Raw genomic sequence first — 18,697 nt, 5'->3', positions numbered from 1 at the left:
CTACCAGCTACAGCTCTTTCAGATCATGGTTAAGCACATTGCAGAAAATCCTAAAATGGACATTTAAAAAAAAAAAAATAAAAGGGAAAAAAAAAGGACGGGTTTATGGAGTCATTTCTGCAGTGACTGAATTGCACGGGTACTTACAGAAGATTTGCATTTAACTCCTGGCATGGATCTGCAGCATCTTCAGTGAATAGCTTTATACAGGTTTTTAAAGGCTAGGCACTTCAAATTATTTTTTTAAACTCTGGCCTTTACTTTTTATGTTCTTTACTTTTACAGATACAGAATAATACTTCTCTGTCTTGTTGGAATGTTGAAAGGATTCCTGAATATCTGCAAGGCCAGCAGATATCATTTTATCTAGGAACGAGGCAGGAGGATGACATAGTACATTGTCTAATTATTTTTATTGCTTTGCAACTGGTTTTGGGAAAACAATCCAGAAAGAAGATTATTCCACTGCAGTCAGAGCAATCAGAACTACAGAAACACTAGGATGGACAACTTGATTGACAGGAGAAAGCTAAAGCAGGCGGCAACACAGAAAATCATCATAGGACAGACATTTCGATAAATATTACTGTAGCCAATTTATTATTAACACAGTGGGACAGCTTTACATCTTGCATCACACTTTTCACAGCCCTTATGGTAAACATGCCATAATCTGACAATTACAAGATGAAAACAAAGACCTCACTAACTCTCTACTGGCCCTGCAGTACTATCTGCTTACTCAGTTAACCCTCTCTAAACTTCAGCTAGGCAACTAAACAAGCGTATCGGAACACAGATAGGTGTGTTCAGATATAGAACATTAATTCCAACAGTATCCACTACAAGTTTCAAAGGTGATGCCATCTGTAGCACTAATTTCTAAAAGGCTTTACGAACAAAGGAGAGGGTTGCAAAAGAAGTGGAAAGTTCTTAGTACAAGGTAAGTGGAATACCATCTAAAGGGAAGAGAAATAAAATTTTCCTAAGGCTCCAAATATTGCTCTGTCTGGTCACCCATGGCTTCATTCTGACTGCTATGACAAAGCAGTGCAGTCCTGACAAGAGCATGCACTGGTATGACAGACCAGAGAGCATCTGGATGAAAGAATCCCATAATAGTTTTTATTTCCTGGATTAGTTGACACACATCTTCTGTTTCTACAGCAACACTGTAATTTGGAATAACAAATCTTTCTCTCTGCTGGCTACTTGGTTTCTGGGATTAACAAACTATCTGATGGACCTCATAACTAATCATATTTTCATCTGATTCACACAAAATAGCTCTCGTATTCTTTTACAGATAATGAAGCACACAATGGACTGCTGAAATCATTAAGTCAAGCCCTCTGCTACTTGTACACATGGAGATACATTTTAGAATTAAATCTTGTGTGATGAGTTGCCCAAGGCTATTTTTTTACTATAATGTCCATGGTATCTTCCTATTTTCACAGTTATATTATCAGCTTCAGGGTTGAAAAACAAAAAGCAGACAAGTCACAGGATGATCTTAGCCATGAGATTTTATTTGATTCAAACATTTATTTTCCGTCCACTTCCTATCTGTTTTTCAAAGTAGTTCAGGAAACAAAACTGACATGCACGAAAAGCATTCAGTGACAGAGACAAAAGGGAGATGCAACAAATATCAGGGAAATGAATGAAGCTAACAGAGTGTTCTCGTCTCTTTGAACCCACAAGTAAAACACATGTTAGCAAGTATTCCAAAACTATGTCTTTCTGGTGTGAAGGAAAGAATTAATGTTAAACCACAAAGAATACTTTGTCCTTACTCTCATTACATGATATGTCAGGTTACGCTGATTTGGAAAAAAACAGGATTTCTTTACAAAGCTTTCTGTGCACCAGTCTTAATGTAGGTTTAAAAGAGACTAAAAACCACAAACTGCACTTTTAAAAATCAATTTAGGAATCTCATTTTTTGTAATTCCCTTAAAAATACCATTTGTGGACACATTAATAACAATTTGAAAGTTTCATCTGAAAAACAAAAGAATAGCCCAAATTTTTGAAAAAAATCTACACTAAAGTTTATATCACTTATTTCTCACTCAGTTACTGTCAGTTTTCATTAGAAGGTGAAGGGAATGTTTAAAATTGGTCAAATAACATGAAGATCCTGTTGACATGTTTTCTGTCTCTGTGTGTATATACTTTTCTTTAAAGGAACATCTAGGAAAATCTTGGTTGTCCTAAAGACTTTGGTCAAACAACTTTGAAGGACACAGAATTTATTTCACTGAAACACAACTGATCTAAAATAAGAACCTTTTAAGGGCTTTATTAGTACAAAGAATTCACTTTTTTGACCTTCTGTAGCTGTAAAACACATGCACCAATTTCTTTTCAGAAAAAGAGTGTACGTATTTCACTATGGATGGTTGCAAGTGAAGGGAAAAAAAAAAATCAAAATAAGCAGAATGATTATTTCCTATTCTAACCTCAGGGCACCCCAACATCCACCCTCCTTTTTTGGCATGTGTCATCTATGTTTCTATTTTTTATGCATCCATATTTCTACTGTTGATCAGCACTGACCAAATTTTGCAACTTGACCAAAATTTGTCTTTAAGCTTTACAGAAATAATTATTTCAATTAATAGAATTTCACAGGATACACTGGCACAAGATTTAGGGCCATCTGGATTTTAACTAACAGGATAGAAAGAAAGGCAGTCTCTGTGGTTTGGGATATTTAAGTTCATTTACAAACTGCCACACACAGTTATGAAAACAGACCCCAAGTGTAATCCTGGCCCATCCATGCTAAAACTCTCATCAATTTCAATGGACTAGAGATCAGCACAGTTGTTCTGAACAACTCTTTCTCCACCTCTCTATAACACTCTAAATTATACTTACAGACACAGAGTATCAGTGCAAATTGCAAAAGTCTGCACATTTCACAAATGGTACAACTTAGCAACAGACTACGTGCTCGCAGAAATAGAGCAGTCACAAAGAAACTTGGCGCCTTTGAGGTAAACTCATTCACTTGAGGAATTTTCATATTTTATCATCTTTGTTCAGTGTACATTTAATATTCAGTTCTGATGAAGTGTAATTATTAAGTCATCACCAATCTGAGTGGACAACTGGATCCATCTGCAAAAATAAAATCCACTTATGCATTTGTGACACTTACTGCCAGGCTTAAGGATAGGTCTGCATTTTCCTGAATGTTGCATTGGTAATAGTGAGCCGTGTAAGCCTTGCTCCATAGTAATCTATAATGTAACTAGAGCCATCGGAAGGTCCAACGATCTAAAAGAGAAAAAGAACCAAGACTTTTCAACATGAAGTGAAATATACACTTTGTGCTAATGTCTCAATTACTGCTAATTTTCCCATCATAAAATTAGTCATGCTTAATTAGTCAAACAGAAACTAGATTTATTTTGAAGTTATGCTGTAGTTTAACTATTTTAGCGAGCACTATCTCAGAAGGAACGTTTCCCTAGGGCTTCTAATCAACCAAATTACACAGCCAGGCGCTGGTACTAGGTTAAGCCGATGAGGATTTGAGTCACAGAATCAGGCTAACAAATGAGTGGGCTCCAAACCACTTTTCTTGAACAAAGGAGGGTAGGCAGGAGAGAATTAGGTTGATGACAAGTATCTTTTAAATACTGCACAGGTAAGGAATGGAGAGAAGATTACGGCTTTTTTGTTCTGGAAATGCTAAATTAATGTGAGGTCACCAGGGAGATGAATAAGGAAAGATGAAAGATACTCTCAATTGTATCTGTAAGTGATCTGAGGCAAGACCCCTGCGATAGCATAGAAAGGAATTTGAGAATGCATATACTTTAAAAGACATATATACAAAGATGTATACTTTAGAAATATTTTTCTATAAACCCATATAAACAATTTCTATATCTGCAATGCATTTTAAGTTCATCATAGGCAATTTGTAATTCATGCTAAATGGATGCACCGTAGAATAAGACAATTTGGCAACGTCATCATGTCACAAGATGTCACCCCAGCTCGGGATTTAACCATCACAAATCCTACAGTCACAGCTCTCAGGTGGTATGGAACTTGTATTTGGAGGAGAGGCAGAAAACAACAGTGGCAATGTCTTCTCTCCTGCACACCACATGGACACCCCAGATGATGGGCTCCATGAGTATAAAGCACATGCAAACGCAGAACTTCATGATTCTGGGAACAGCAGGATATCTCATGCAAAGTCCAACACTCCATGTCACATAAAGAGCTCATAGGTACTGACAAAGTGAATTTATGGTGTTGTAGCTTCCAAGCTATTCATTATGAGTATTTATAGATAGCTAATCCAATTTTATTTCAAAACCAAATATATTGATATTTTGTATCCATATTCTACAATATTGTCCTGGTTTCGGCTGGGATAGAGTTAATTTTCTTCCTAGTAGCAGGCACAGTGCTGTGTTTTGGATTTAGTAGGAGAAGAATGTTGATAACATGCTGATGTTTTTAGTTGTTGCTAAGTACTGCTTATGCTAGTCAAGGATTTTTCAGCTTCCCATGCTCTGCCAGGTACACAAGAAACTGGGAGGGGGCACAGCCAGAATAGTTGATCCAAACTGCCCAAAGGGCTGTTCCATACCATATGACGTCATGCTCAGTATATAAACTGGGGGGGGTTGGCCGGGGAGCAGCGATCGCTGCTCGGGAACTGTCTGGGTATCGGTCGGCGGGTGGTGAGCAATTGCATTGTGCATCACTTGCTTTGTATATTATTATTGTTATCATTATCATATTGTTATTATTATCATTACTATTTTACTTTATTTCAATTATTAAACTGTTCTTATCTCAACCCAGGAGTGTTTCTCACTCTTACTCCTCCAATTCTCTCCCCCATCCCATCGGGGTAGGGGGAGTGAGCGAGCAGCTGCGTGGTGCTTAGTTGCTGGCTGGGGCTAAACCACAACAAATATCAATCTACAAACAGAGCTAAAATACATGCCTTTATTTTTCAATACACAGAGGTTCTTAAGGCTAAAATGCTAACAAAGAATTAGCAATCTAATCAAAGCTTTAACAAACACAGATTTGTATCTTGTTTTGAAAGCCCTGACTTACCTGCATTGAAATAAGTATGAAATCAATGAGGCTACCAATTCCACAAAATCCTACAGTGCAGAACTTTAACAAACCTAAAAAGGAAAATAAAATTTAACTGTAGCTTTAAGCCAGTCACGATGAAATTCATAGGTTTCTGGTGGCAATCACATCCCAACTCTTCCCATCCCCCAAAATATATACATGGGGTTTATATATATATAAAAAAAAAATATATATTTATGTAAACAGACCTAAAGTTAAAGATCTTTAATTATCAGGGAAAAAACAAACTGCATATTCATATTTCTACATCCTGAATACACTTGAAAGATTTCAAACATTAACAATTTTTTTTTAAACAGATAAATATTCTTAAACAAGGAAAGGCAAAAGTTGATAACTAAGTTACTGGAAATTTTCCTTTCTTTGACTGAAGCACAGACAGAAAAAATCCCAATGTGAGCTGCAAAATTTACTTATGAATAGAAAGAGACTTCCTACCATCTCATGAGTTGCAGCACATACTGATTTGATTTTCAGAACACGTTACTTTGGAGACAATCCTTTGTATCATTTTTGTATTTTTGCTGAAATAGGAATTTATTTTGAATATATACACACACATATATATATAAACACTTCTTTTTAACTGGTATTCAAAAATGTTATTTTTCGTATGAATAAATGAAAGATTAATACAAAATACATGGGAATAGCAACTAACAGATAAATATTTCATTGGAAGTTGCCATGCAAGGCAGACTTTATTCAGAAAATGCCTTCAGAAGAAGGAGGCTGTCTTAAATTTTTTTTTTTTAATGTCAGTAATTTCTTGTACAATGAATATAATAACAATGAGTACTATTGTAAGTAATACTTCAGCTGAGCTAGGCAAACATCTAGGTTATTTTGAGAATGAGATACTCATTGTGAAGACATTCGTCTCTTTACCCAGGCTTAGACAGTATGAAAAGGAATGTGTATCTGTTGTGTTTAAGTCAGTTGTAGGCTATGCTGTACAGGGAAAACACAGTTACTGCGCTTACAGGGGCCAAAACACTTCTGAGGCAAGAGAGAAACCACGCTCATAACATCAGCTGTTGTGGCATCCCAGAGCACCTCCTCCCCACAGCCACAAGTTGTGCTGTGCTGCATTAATACCTGCTAGTAAAACCACACAGCTCTTTTCCAAAGAACGAGCCGGCTCTCAGTCAAACACCTGAAGGTCTCCTGACCTCTGCCTCCTCCTTTGCGCTCCCCCTCTCTCAGAAGCAGCAATCTGTCCTGCATACCACCTCTTCTCCCCCATGCTCTGTTTATGAGGCTGCATATGGAGGAGAGCGGAGGAGTAACTAACTGCACACACGTTGCAGGAAGAGCATCCCACTGTCTGGATATAGCTCCCATAGGTGACAAGATGAAACTAGCCTGCTTTATAAACTCCAGAGAGACAGTTTAGAAACTCTCTGTGGAACAACACAGTAGTCAGAGAGAAGAGGGAAAACATACCTACTGACCGCGAAGCTGAAAGAGTAGTAGCAGGATGGACTTTGAGCTGATTAAAAGAAAAGCCTATGTGCATATTACAACTGAAGTGGTGACACTTAAACGTGCAAAAACCTAAGTATATCATTCTTTAAAATAACTTGTTCCCAGTGACTGATGCGCAAGACTTGCAGCAGCCAGACAGTTAGCCTGGGTATCCATACTGGCAGTAGTGTAACAAAACACGAGGGAAAGAGCCAGCTAAAGAAATGCTAGCCTTAGGAAACAACGGTTAAGGCAACTGAATAGTGTCAAACTCAGGTAAACAGTTTGCTTTGTTATTACCTGCATCAAGTGCAGTCACCGCTGAAGATATTTACTTGTGACGCTCCTTATACCATCTCCTCTCAAGCTCTGGTCCTGAACCTCACTGCCAGTTGGCATTTTAGGAAGCCAGCAGTTCTCTTACCATTGCTGGTTCCAGCAGCAGCTCCAGTTTACTTGAGGAACCGGCTGCTCCATTATATTACTGGATGTAGAAGAACTGTTTCTGAACCTGGCATATGTTTCTGGAGTGCAGGGTAAAGTGGACTTTTTTTCTTCCTCCTCACTTCCCTCCCCACAAGCAGATCACACTGAGAAAATAAACTGCTCTAAAGCATAGAGGGGAAAAAATAGTGCTCTTATGCAGTAATAACTTATGGTTTAGTTCACAGTGTGTGGGAGAGGAAGAGGTTGCCTTCCTGATTTCTTCATATTCAATAGCTTGTTTGTATTTGTGCTCTCTTTAAGCAAAGGAGAAGGAAAAAAGTAAACCAAAGAGCATTTACAATCTTCATTATGCTTGCACAAAATACTTCAATGCTATTACCTTTCTTTACCATTTTTTGCCAAGGCATGGATAACCTAAAAAAAATCCCCAATCAATCACTGTCAAGGAATCCAATTTATTGATTTTTATTCTTTTTTTCTTTTCTACTCTTACTATTCACTTTGTCTTCTTTACCTTTCAAAAGCTTGAAAACTTGATTTTGGAAGACTTTAATTTTAAGTCTTCTAACTTCAGTTACTAGCTACACTACACTCCAGTACAGTTAACAAGCATGAGCCATAAAGAACTTCTATAATAAGAATGGAGGATTTATAAATCTTATTACTATGATATATTACAAAATAATTACTGCAAATTATTATTCCAAATCCAATGGTAAAACAAAAAGCACACCTTATTGACCGCTTCCAAAAATGTATCTTTTTGTGAAACAGATGGACAAAGTAAGTACTAATTATAGAATCTCACGGAAAAAAGACAGATATTAACACAAGATTATCAAGAAGGACAGATAATGTTATGAAAAACCCAAGGGTTTGCATTTAATGGGCAGGAACTCAAAATTCCTAGCTGAACTGACAGTAACATGTATAGCTTTTTCCAATTCATTGCTCCATGCTATCTAGACTTAAATTTATTCCCTTTGTCCAGCTCAGAAACAAAGCCAGTGAAAGTAGTTCTAACATACTAAGGTATTTCCATTACTTAAAAGCCAGTGGCACCATCACCCTTGGAATCAGGTCCTAAAAACATTAACCAGAGGTAGGTCTTACTAAAGGTTCCAGCTTCTGCAGAACTGTTATTAATACTATGAGCTATCTTGAAAGTATGCATTTGCCAGGATAAATTCCATATCCCAAAACACTCCGTTTACTGTAAAGTTTGTCCACTATTTTCCTGGTAAAATCAAGCATCATTTAAGTAGCTGGCACATGAGTCAAAACCACTTCTGTTTCAGTGCCTCACAAAGAATGCTGCGGTAAACATCAATGCAAAACAAACGTAAAGCAAAACTATGAATAGCACTAATCATGTTTGCTTATTAGGATTTTATCTGTTGGACAACTATATATCCATTTGTCACCACTCAGTCCAACAGAACAGCAGGCTGAGGATAATGCAGGATTTTATCGCACTTGACAATAAAGTAAGGATTCTAGTTATAAATATTAAAAGTATGACTATCAGCCTTCATTACTCAACACATACAACTCAGTCATAACAATAAGCTTTACCTCAAAGAAAAAGTAAGAAATAAACTTACCTAATGCAGGATAGCCTAGATAAAATCTATCTGCTCCTAACCATCCAAGAAATAAAGACAGAGCCACTGCCACTTTGTAGGAGTACCCATTTCTGCCAAAAGAAACAAGTAATGTAGACAATGACTGCAAAATATATTTCCTCATACTTTTGAGAATTAAAGCAGTGACTCATTTGCCTGCTGCTTCAGTTTAAAAAAAAAAAAAACAAAAAACAGACGTGTTATTTGTCTTCAATTAACGGGCACAGAATTGATAATGTTAAGCTTTCAAACTGGGTAGGCATCCTCCATAAAGCAACCTCAGCTGTTGCAACTCAAGTATACTCTTGCAGAATACAGATTATTCTGAAACTAAATCATGATTTCTTGTCAAGAGAGACACAATTCAGTTGCTGATACATTCCCAGTTTTACAGAGCACTTCCTAACAGTTCAGCCCTACTGAGACAACCCTAGAAAGCTAAGAGGTGTATGCATACTGTCTGTAGGCATTAGTCTCACAAGCAGCCAAATCAAGAGGAACAGGATAGACAGTGGAGATGTCAGCAGAGACAGTAATTGCAATGAGATCTGAAGGAGAAATGAACCATGGCCACTGGTTGAAGAAGCTGCAGGAAGGATTCAACAAAAAGGGTAAATCATGTATCCATTTACTACACTCTAAAGGCACAAACTCACAAATGAAAAGACCTGTTGACAGTACAAAGATGCGCAGTGGTAAAGAGGTACCCTAAAGTTAAGCATCCCATGGTTAGTCATACAAAATACACAGATAGAACAGACTTTTTGAGATTTATACTAATTGGCACCATTCTTGCCAACAGCTGGAGTGATGTGGCCACCTAGCCACCTGTAACTTTCAGTCATTGCTCACGTGAACTTTGCACTAATAAGCGAGCTAGAAACATAGCTATCAAAACTAGAACTTGCTGCATCCTTTTCTGCATTGGCAAACAGCTAGCTTCTGAAATGAAAAGCAAACCCAAATGTAATTAGAACTTAAAAAATATTCAATAATTCACTGTTTTGATATGTGCACTACTATGTGCCAGCAATTACTTAATAAGCCCAAATTAAACTCTTGGTTGACAGTTGAATAAAACATAGTTTCACAAAGACAGTAGCAAAGAAAGGTCCAAGCACCTTTATTAAGCGCTTTCAATGCCAAATAAAGATCTAAGTTTTTGCTTATTATTTAGATTTACTGACTTTAAAACTTAATGGCAACACTAAGTGATTAAATCATGACTCCTACCTCAGTATTTGTTCCTTAGCACTTATTAGCAACACAGAACATACTGGGTGTTCCTGGAACCTAACATAACGTAAATTATCATCTTTAGAACTCTCTTGTTTCCACTGTAAAGAACACTAGTGGTTTTATTTAAAAGTTGAGGTAAACTGTTGGAAATTGTTTATCAACTACAAAGTGTCAACAACCCTCCAAGGACACTAAAGCATAAAAAGACCTCTTACATAAAAGGTGGGAACACAGTTTAGTTTGAGATGCTCCTGATCAAAACCAGTAATAAACCGAGCACTTGCCTATGCACTGAGATGCTTTTAAAAGCAGAACAGCCTGCAACCTAGTCAACATCAAACTGATGGGCAGAAGAAATCTCGTATGAAGTGGAAGCATGTTAATGCTATAACAAGGCTGCATCCACTCTTATATTTCCTTTACCTTACTCACAAATAAATACATGCACTGAAGACTAAAACAACAAGTAGGAAAATAACACATCCCAGGCACCTAAAGGGATTTCTACAATTGGGTAAAAGATGCAATTTCTTTTCAGTTCCTCTTCTGAATTTTTCTTGCTTCTCAGCCTCATCCAATCTTTATTTTTTTCTGCATACATTTCTTCCAGCTGCATGTTAAAACCTTTTTCTTCCAGCTCTCCCACACCAGTTGATAATATGCAGGTACTGCTGTAGATCACAGTGGTTTCTGTGCTCTTTCAGGGTCTCTTAGTACTGCTCAAAAACCTGTCCACGCTAAACTTCATGAATTTCACAGACTACCATTTGATGGGACTCCTTGCTGGAATGGCAATACTTGAGCAATGAACATTTCAAGTCTGCAGAAACAGAGCCTGCACATATTAAGCAAAATACATGATAGAGTGCCAATTTGGGGAATTCTAGAATTTGGCAAAAAATCTACCTCCAAAACATCAAATTAAAACCAAACCAAAGCCATCTCGACTCCCAGTATTTCTTTGCTGGAGCAACCTTGTTAGCGCTTACAAGCTTTTCCTTGAACTAACACTAGAAGCAACTTGATCACATCCACTTATACAAACATACAACTCCTGGTCTCGCTCTAAAATAACTGGATCCCAGAACTGTTATCTGGACTGCTGTTAAATTACAGTTTTGGCTAAGGACAACTTGCTGATTTGCTCCTTCCAGAAGCTAGGGATAGAGATTAACCTGCTGTCCCCACGCTAGGACAATCCTGCTATGGGAAGATGCCTTCTCAAACCAATTTTCTGGTTAAATGATGTGCAGTTATTTCTGCCAGAAGACAGTTACAGTTTCCATCAAAACTCAGATAAGATGCTGGAAAATCTCCAAAAAGCACCAGAAGGGGCAGGCCTACTGTTGTAATATCAAGCTGGAGATTCCTGCTTAAAACAGTATTTCTAACATTTAGGTAACATTCAAAAGGCCTTATAAAAGGCTCATATAACTATCAGTGATTAGATCACTTTTTAAACAAACATGCATATGAAGAATGTTAGTATTAATCTTGCTGCCATTTTTAACTAGCTTTGGGGCTTTATCAAGGACATGCTTGCGTAACTCTTTCTGCGTTCACAGTTCTATTTTACTGGCGTTTTCAGCAAGCCCACAAAGGGTCCTCTTCCCCTTCTGCCATACTAGCAGTCATGCAACTGGAAAAGCCACAGCAAGTTCTTTTGGTAGTGTAACCATTGATTATTTCATAATAAATAATAGTCACAATCAAGTAATAGACATCATAGGAAGGATGACATTTTTCTGCGTACATAGATTTGGTTTTTTTTAATTAATAAATGCAAAGAAAAAGTACATTTAAAAAATGTTTCTAGAAAATACATTAAACCAAAAATATAGGTATACAAAAAACCTCCAAATGTAAGAATTACTGTCTACTCCAAAGAGGAAGCAATTTTATTAAACTAGTATAGCTCAACTTATTCTCAGTCCCCATCACAGATGGGACTGAAACACAATTGTTTCTGGACAAAAATGTGACTGAAGTCTAGTTTCCTAGCATTTAAATTTGATTAGATGTAATAATATGTTTTCTTCAATTTGCTGAGCTTTGACTGTTGGGAAGACTAAATACAGAGAAAATATTTATGAAACTAAGAGGCAGAGCTGTACTTCTGAGTCAGGCAAATTACTGAGCAGTATCACATCAGAGTTATCTGCCCACTAGTGTGATAAGGAATACCCAGCGAATATTACTGGAGTTTTAATTTCCAAAGATTCCAGTAGGACAAAAGAAAAAGGCTCCTGCATGAATCCCACAAAAAGGAGAAACAAATGGTACTGACAGGTGTTCGCTGATCATTAGCATTGGCCAGTTGGAACATTTATGGGTATCCAGAGCTCTCCATTGCTCACAATGTGCTTTAGAAAACCTAGGTCCATCATTTTCATGTTTCAGAAACAGGCTCTTAAAAGACACAGAGGACTTTAAACACAAAGGTTGTTTAAAAATAGAGAACAGTTCCTCTAAAAGAGTTTTTTTGAGGAACTGGAAGGAGACTTAAACTTCCCCAATATTCATGCATACTACAACTTAAGCTGCAGCTACAGGCATGCTTTAAACTGGCATGAACCAGTACTGCCGCTGAACAGAGCAGCCTAGTCTAGCCCTCCTTTCTCCACCCTCTCTTATCCTTGAGTTGCCCTCATTCTTGTGTGCTGGCACAGGCACTTGAAGCGACTGTACTGTGACTCAAACTGGGGAACTGATCCAAGTCAGTTCAACCTCAGATCAGTTCTCTGATTCAGTATACAGTGGGGTATGTCACGGAGAGGGATGGAGAGGTGTCCCCTGACAGCTCCTTTCAGCAGCTGTGTGGATTTTAAGCATATGTGAAACATAGCCTTAGCATTTGGGGCAAATTTTTGCCAGGGTAAAGTATTCAGTAAAGCAAAGGTAAAATACTAAGGTAAAGCAAAGACACAAACATAACTAAACAAAGAAAAATGTGTCCATGGCTGAGACAGATTTACTTAGAAACATGCATGTTGTATCCTTATGACTTACAGTGCTTATTAGAGGATTAAGTACTGGGCAACATGTCTACAATTCTACCTTACTTCTCTTTTTCCTTCTGTCAACACATCATACTATTTTAGAAAAACTTCAATGTGAAAACAAAGACAAATTATTAAAAAAATCAATCGTGTACTTACACATTGCGACATGCAATAGGCTTGTAAAATCCAACTTCATGTCCCGTAAAGACTTTTTCTATTCCAAGGTGATCTTTGCAAGTAATATTTGGTGCTGGCAGACATTGAACTGAGGACAAAAAAATTATTTGAAAGTAAGCAGTAACCAATTGGGTACTGTAGTGTTTTTCTGACAAGACACAAGTGAAATATACAAACGAAGTTACACTGTGTAACAGTCTTGATACACAGCACAGTACACACAGACATATTATTTTTTAAAAAATATGTATTTTTTAAGCCAGTCCTATGACTAACTTGTCTTTTGGCATGATACACATTAAGCAAAATATACAAACCTAATTGCTGCCCTAATTCTGTTGTAATTTCCATTTTGGCTCCATTACGAGCCAATGGGAAATCTGAACCTGACATACAGAAAACATTTTCATTATAAGAACAGTCAAATATTGGAACAAGTTGCCCAGAGAGGTGGTGCCATCACCATCCTTGGAGGTTTTCAAGATCTGACTGCACAAAGCCCTGAGCAACCTGGTCTGAATTCAGTGCCAATGCTGCTCTGAGCAGGAGGCTGGACTATATGACTTCCTGAGGTCTCTTTCAACGCAAATTATTCTATTATTCTAAGCTAAGGCTTGACTCTTACAAGAACCAAAGTGGAAATCACAGCAGAAAGTGACATCTACTAAAAGTCTGCAATGTATTACCAGAATATTAGTCACTCTCCAGTGTTGAAGCCTGTTGTTCAAAAGAGAAAAATCCCAGTCCTTTACGCACTTTCTATCAGTTTTCAGTATTTTTGCGTCCCGTTGGTTGGTTCCAACAAAAAAGCAAGCCAGGTTCAACATTTCTTTCCAGATTTTCCAGTAATACCTACAGGCAAGAAGACTAGGATTTGGATTTTTTTTTTTAATTTTGATCCATATTGCATAGGGACCAAAAAAAAGGAAAAAAATTTAAGTTTCAGGCCATCAGTATCAGTAATGCCCAAACATATGATCTATGTCTGGACCTAACTGCTATAAAGTCCTACATGGATGTTACTCATCAATGTGCCTAATCTAAGACAATTACAAAAAAACTACATTCTTTCTTGTAAAAAAAAAAAAGCAAAGAAAGCCGTGCTTTCCTCTATTTAGAAGAAACTTGCAGCAGTTTAAATATATTGATACAGGAAAGGACACAGTTTTCCTGTCAATGTCGTGCCAGTAAGGCTCGAAATCTGCTACTCAATGAGACTACTTGGATGCTTTAAATTAAACCCCTATTTATTTGGGTGATGGATCACAGAAAGATGTTCAGAAACGGTAGTGCTTCAAGCATGATCCAGAAGATTAACTTTTTATTACTTTGATAATACTGAAATAGGAAGCAACTCAAATACTGTGGGGACAATATAAAAACTGTTATGTGTGTAAATGCACAGACACAGAAAACAACGTTAATTAATTTAGCAGCTTTCCCCACTCTGAAGCTTATCTCCGGTTCGAATGTATAGTGTATTAAAGACAGTCACATGGTAACTGGTGAGACAACTAACAGTTTGAGTTGTGATCAATCTCAAACTACAGAATATTCTTTCTGCTCACTGACTGGACGTTTACAATCAGAGACGTGATGTCAAAGATGATGTAAAGGACTGAATAACTTAAAAAAGGATCCATTGTGGACAGTACTTTCATCCAGTCTCTGAAGTATTTGGAAAACCTTCAGTATCCCTGAGCATCCCAGTGAAGAAAATCAGTCAGCATTGATGGAAAACAAAATGTGAAAGACAACAAGCACACACATGTCTTTTAAACATGAGTACACATAAAGCAAAACTGTTGTGCTATTAGCTACCACAGTGACTATTTATTTCAATGCCTGAGAACATCAGAAAAGCTAAACATATGTAGTAAAGCGATCAATTTAAGCATTTTTCTGTTGTACTCCAAAGTACATCAGAACTTAACATCAAAATAAATGTAAGTGCTTTCAAAACAGAGCCTCATGGCACCAAAAACTCCTGATTATGGACGGCACCGTGTTTCCTTAAAAAAAATTTAAAAATTAGAAGATTTTGAAGGCTGTTCTGTCATGTGTCAACTCTTGTAATAAGTATATGCAAAATCAGGATGACAGGAATGGTTTGTTTTAATCACAGTAGTGCAGGATGGAGCCTAGAGGATATAACATACATTGAAGAGATTTACCAGAATCCTCACTTACAAATGTACCAATCAGAGACAATGTATTTATTCATTTTTAGTAAAGCATCCAACCCGCACAAGTGTTTTAGGCTTTCATACTAATGATATCACTAATCCCATGTTTTATTTTATAAAGCTCATCTAGCAGATACACAAATGCATAAATTGAACACTTCCTTGGAAAATGTAGCTACTGTCAATATATAAAGTCAGAAATCCTTACCATATGCTGTGTGATTGGTACAGTTCATTGGTTCTTGTGTAGTATTATCTATTTTAGGCTCATCGCACATATATGTTCAGGTAATTGAGGAAAACATTTTTTCATATGAAACACTACAACAGGTTTAACAGTAATTTATTCCACCCTCTTTAAACCCTGCGGATTTAATATGCACCTTGATGTTAGTTTTCCTTCCTACCCATCCCCCAAAATAGGAACAGCACATTACCATACAGCAAATCTGCTAATCCAATTTAATACACCAATATATTGCATAAGCTCCACATTTAATTAATGCTGCAGTCAGCACTACCTAAAGGAACTACAATATTTATCAGTCACAGCCTCTGTATTTGGAGGCAACAAGGTAGCACGCCTAATTCAGTCTTCTTCCCTTATTTCAATATCAGAGTACCTTTAAATTGAGGCATTTGGTTGAAAAGATTAGATCTACAGTAAGAGACAAAATTCAAAGAACACCTAAAAATGAACATCTGAAACGCCAGGAATTTGGACTAGAAAAAACCTGAGCAGGAACTTATTTCCAGAGGTCTGAACTCCCACAGCCAAGTAAAGCAGGAGATGAAGTTAACTTTTCCAAGATTTGCTTTCCTGACACTTCTGATCTGCAGCTACATCAATAACTGTCAGCCACCGTCAACAAACATTTTCTGGGGAAGGCCTGACACACCTTTGGAGAGTCAGGAGCCTTGCAGCTACAGTCTCTTAACACCTGCGCCCTGCTCCTTCGGACTGTGGCAGAAGACTCAACATTTTGCAAAGCCACCGCGTCTCACTCGAGTGTCCTGCAAAAAATAAGAAGGTGGAGGGGTGGGAGAGAGGGGTCTCTCATCCCATAGGATTTTCTCTTTAAAAATCAGAGACATCCCAAACCTGCACACAGGCACACAGTGTACCACCCCCAAAATAAACCTACGCCGCTGCAGACGCGCCCTCTCCTGCTCCTTCCAGCTGAGACCCCCTCGGGCCTCCTGACTTGAGGCTTTCTCTGACACCCAAGGGGCTCCCCCGCCCTGCCAAGCACCTCTCGCCCTCCCCCTTCCCCACCCGAGGGGGCTGGGCAAGCGGCCCCCGCTCAGGCAAACCGGGGCCCGGGGCCAGGCGCCGCCGGCCCCTCCGCCCTCCCGGGCCCTATCGCCATAGCAACCGAGCCCCCGCCGCCTGCCCCGGCCCCGGCCCCGGCCGCGCTCAGGATATTGCCCCAGCCTCAGCTCGTCGCACTTGAGCGGCGGCTCCGTGCCTGCTGCTCCCTCCACGGCTACACCCGCGAACCAGAGGAGAAGGAGGATCCGGGCCTCCGCCGCGCAGCTCCGCCACCCCAGCCCCGCCGGCAGCCGCCCCGGCCGGGCGGCCATGATGGAAACCGGCGCTGCCGTCAGCTGACTCGCCGTCCCCGGCAGCGCCGCGGGGAGGCGCGGCCCCCCGCCGCGGGGAGAGGCCGCCTTGCCTGCAGGGAGGGGCGGGGTGGAAGCCCTGCAAGTTGTTCGTGGGCTGCTGAGGGGGCTGGTTTGGGTTTTTTGGTTTGGGGGTGGGGGGTTGACCTCAGCAAATATGGCTCCTGAGGCAGCTAATGGTCAGCACTGAGGGCAAAGCATGCCCCTACTCAAGATGGCGCTCGTAGAGCCCTGGCGGGGCTGGACCGGCGGGCTCGTGCCCTGAGTAAAGATGGCCGCGCCCGCCACCAGCACCTCGCGGGACGGTGCCCACCTGCCCTCACTTAAGATGACGGCTATGAGGAGCTCTGCCTCGGTTTTGGCCCTCGGGCGCGGTGGGGGGAGGCATTAAGCGGTCGTCCCGGCGGCGGCAGAGGAGAGCTGGGGCTGCTCTCGCATGTTGGCGCTGCAGGGAGGCGAGTCACCCGCGGCAGGAAGCGCCCCGGCGCCTTGAACCGAACGGCGGGCGGGGGACGCTGGGAGCGATGGCCAGGCCAGGCCAGGCCAGGCCAGGCTAGGCCGGGCCAGGCCGCCCCGGGCCAAGTGAGGGCACATCCCGAGAGGAGACAGGCGAGCCCTCCCTGCTCTTCCAAATACCGAAGCTGTAACTTTGGCCCAACAGGTGAAATCTTACCTCGGGGTGTTGATACCTGTGGGTGTCCCTGGTGTTGTCTGGAGTTTGCTGGGTACTTTCAAACGAATTTTAGAAAGCACGGGAGAGGTTAAAGGGAGGGCCCGTGCCGCTCTGCGGCCTGCTGGCACCTGCCAATAAAGCCTCCTGCTGAACCGCGGGTTAAAGGCGGGCTGGGGCCCTGCCCTGGCAGCCGGGTGGGCTGGACGGGCCTTGTGCGCTGCCACCGTGTCCAGCACACGCACAGCAAGCAGTCAGATTAAAGAAACAGTTCGAAATTGTTACTCTGTTTTCACATAAAATTGTGATTGTATTGTTAAAACTGTTTTTATTTTTTAAATGAATGCTAAATGCCTGGAGCAGGCAAGCTCTTACCTTCATCAGCGTTTGCTCTTTGTAAGGTATTTTGTGGTGGTTACCAACCTTTTCCTTTTCTCGCTTCCTTGAAGGTTATTTCATGTTTTTCTAGTGTTTGGTATTGAAGGTGTCAGTTTTCAGTTACAAACTGCTGGGGATCCTGGACTGTTTATAGGAGATGGGGAGACCATTTTGGGGTAAACATACCCAGGAAAGGCAGCACTACTGTTGTAAGTGTACATCTGCTCTAGAAGCATTTCCTGAAAAACAAGTAGGGATGTAGAAACTGAAAAAGGCAGAAAGCAACTCCAAGATAGTATTTAAGAGAACGTTGTCATTACCCAGCCCTTCTGGAAGTCTTTTGGTTTATTGGTCATTGTTTTGGTGAATGAATGGTGAGTTACATATGAGTCTGTCAGTACCAACGAAAGGTTTGTCACAGTCCCAGAGAATCAGTAAAAACATGGATTTAAAAATGTGTGGATGGCTGACAAAGAGCTCAGCCTGTCATGTGAAATATTGCCATCTAACAGCTTTTTGGGAGATTTGCGTAAACCAAATTGGCAGTCTGGAGTTCAGCAGACAAAGTATGCAAATGAAAATTGATACTCCTTTCAGCAACTGGAAGAGAAAGGCCAGGGCCAGAGTGCACTCCATAATGAACTCAGCCCTCCGAGATCAAGACTGAGGTGCACTGATGAGAAAAGTGCTTGGCTCTTTTGTCTGCAGTGCATCTCTCAGATGGATAAATACATG

The 18,697-nt window shown here is 39.9% G+C and overlaps 1 protein-coding gene across 1 annotated transcript; it reads right to left on the bottom strand.

Annotated features, from left to right (window-relative positions):
- Positions 1–1,511: 1,511 nt before the first annotated feature.
- Positions 1,512–16,875, bottom strand: TM2D1 (TM2 domain containing 1). The gene is made up of 6 exons (XM_075710657.1): positions 16,718–16,875; positions 15,500–15,573; positions 13,085–13,193; positions 8,667–8,758; positions 5,104–5,177; positions 1,512–3,291 (listed from the first exon to the last, which is right to left on the bottom strand). Exons 1-6 carry the CDS (start codon positions 16,873–16,875, stop codon positions 3,181–3,183), a joined length of 618 nt encoding a protein of 205 aa, XP_075566772.1. The 3' UTR covers positions 1,512–3,180.
- Between the last annotated feature and the right edge of the window lie 1,822 nt (positions 16,876–18,697).

Source organism: Pelecanus crispus, chromosome 5, assembly GCF_030463565.1.
Source record: "Pelecanus crispus isolate bPelCri1 chromosome 5, bPelCri1.pri, whole genome shotgun sequence".
NCBI classification, from domain to species: domain Eukaryota; kingdom Metazoa; phylum Chordata; class Aves; order Pelecaniformes; family Pelecanidae; genus Pelecanus; species Pelecanus crispus.
Note: the sequence above shows the minus strand (reverse complement) of the source record. Positions and strands in the feature narration are given on the sequence as shown.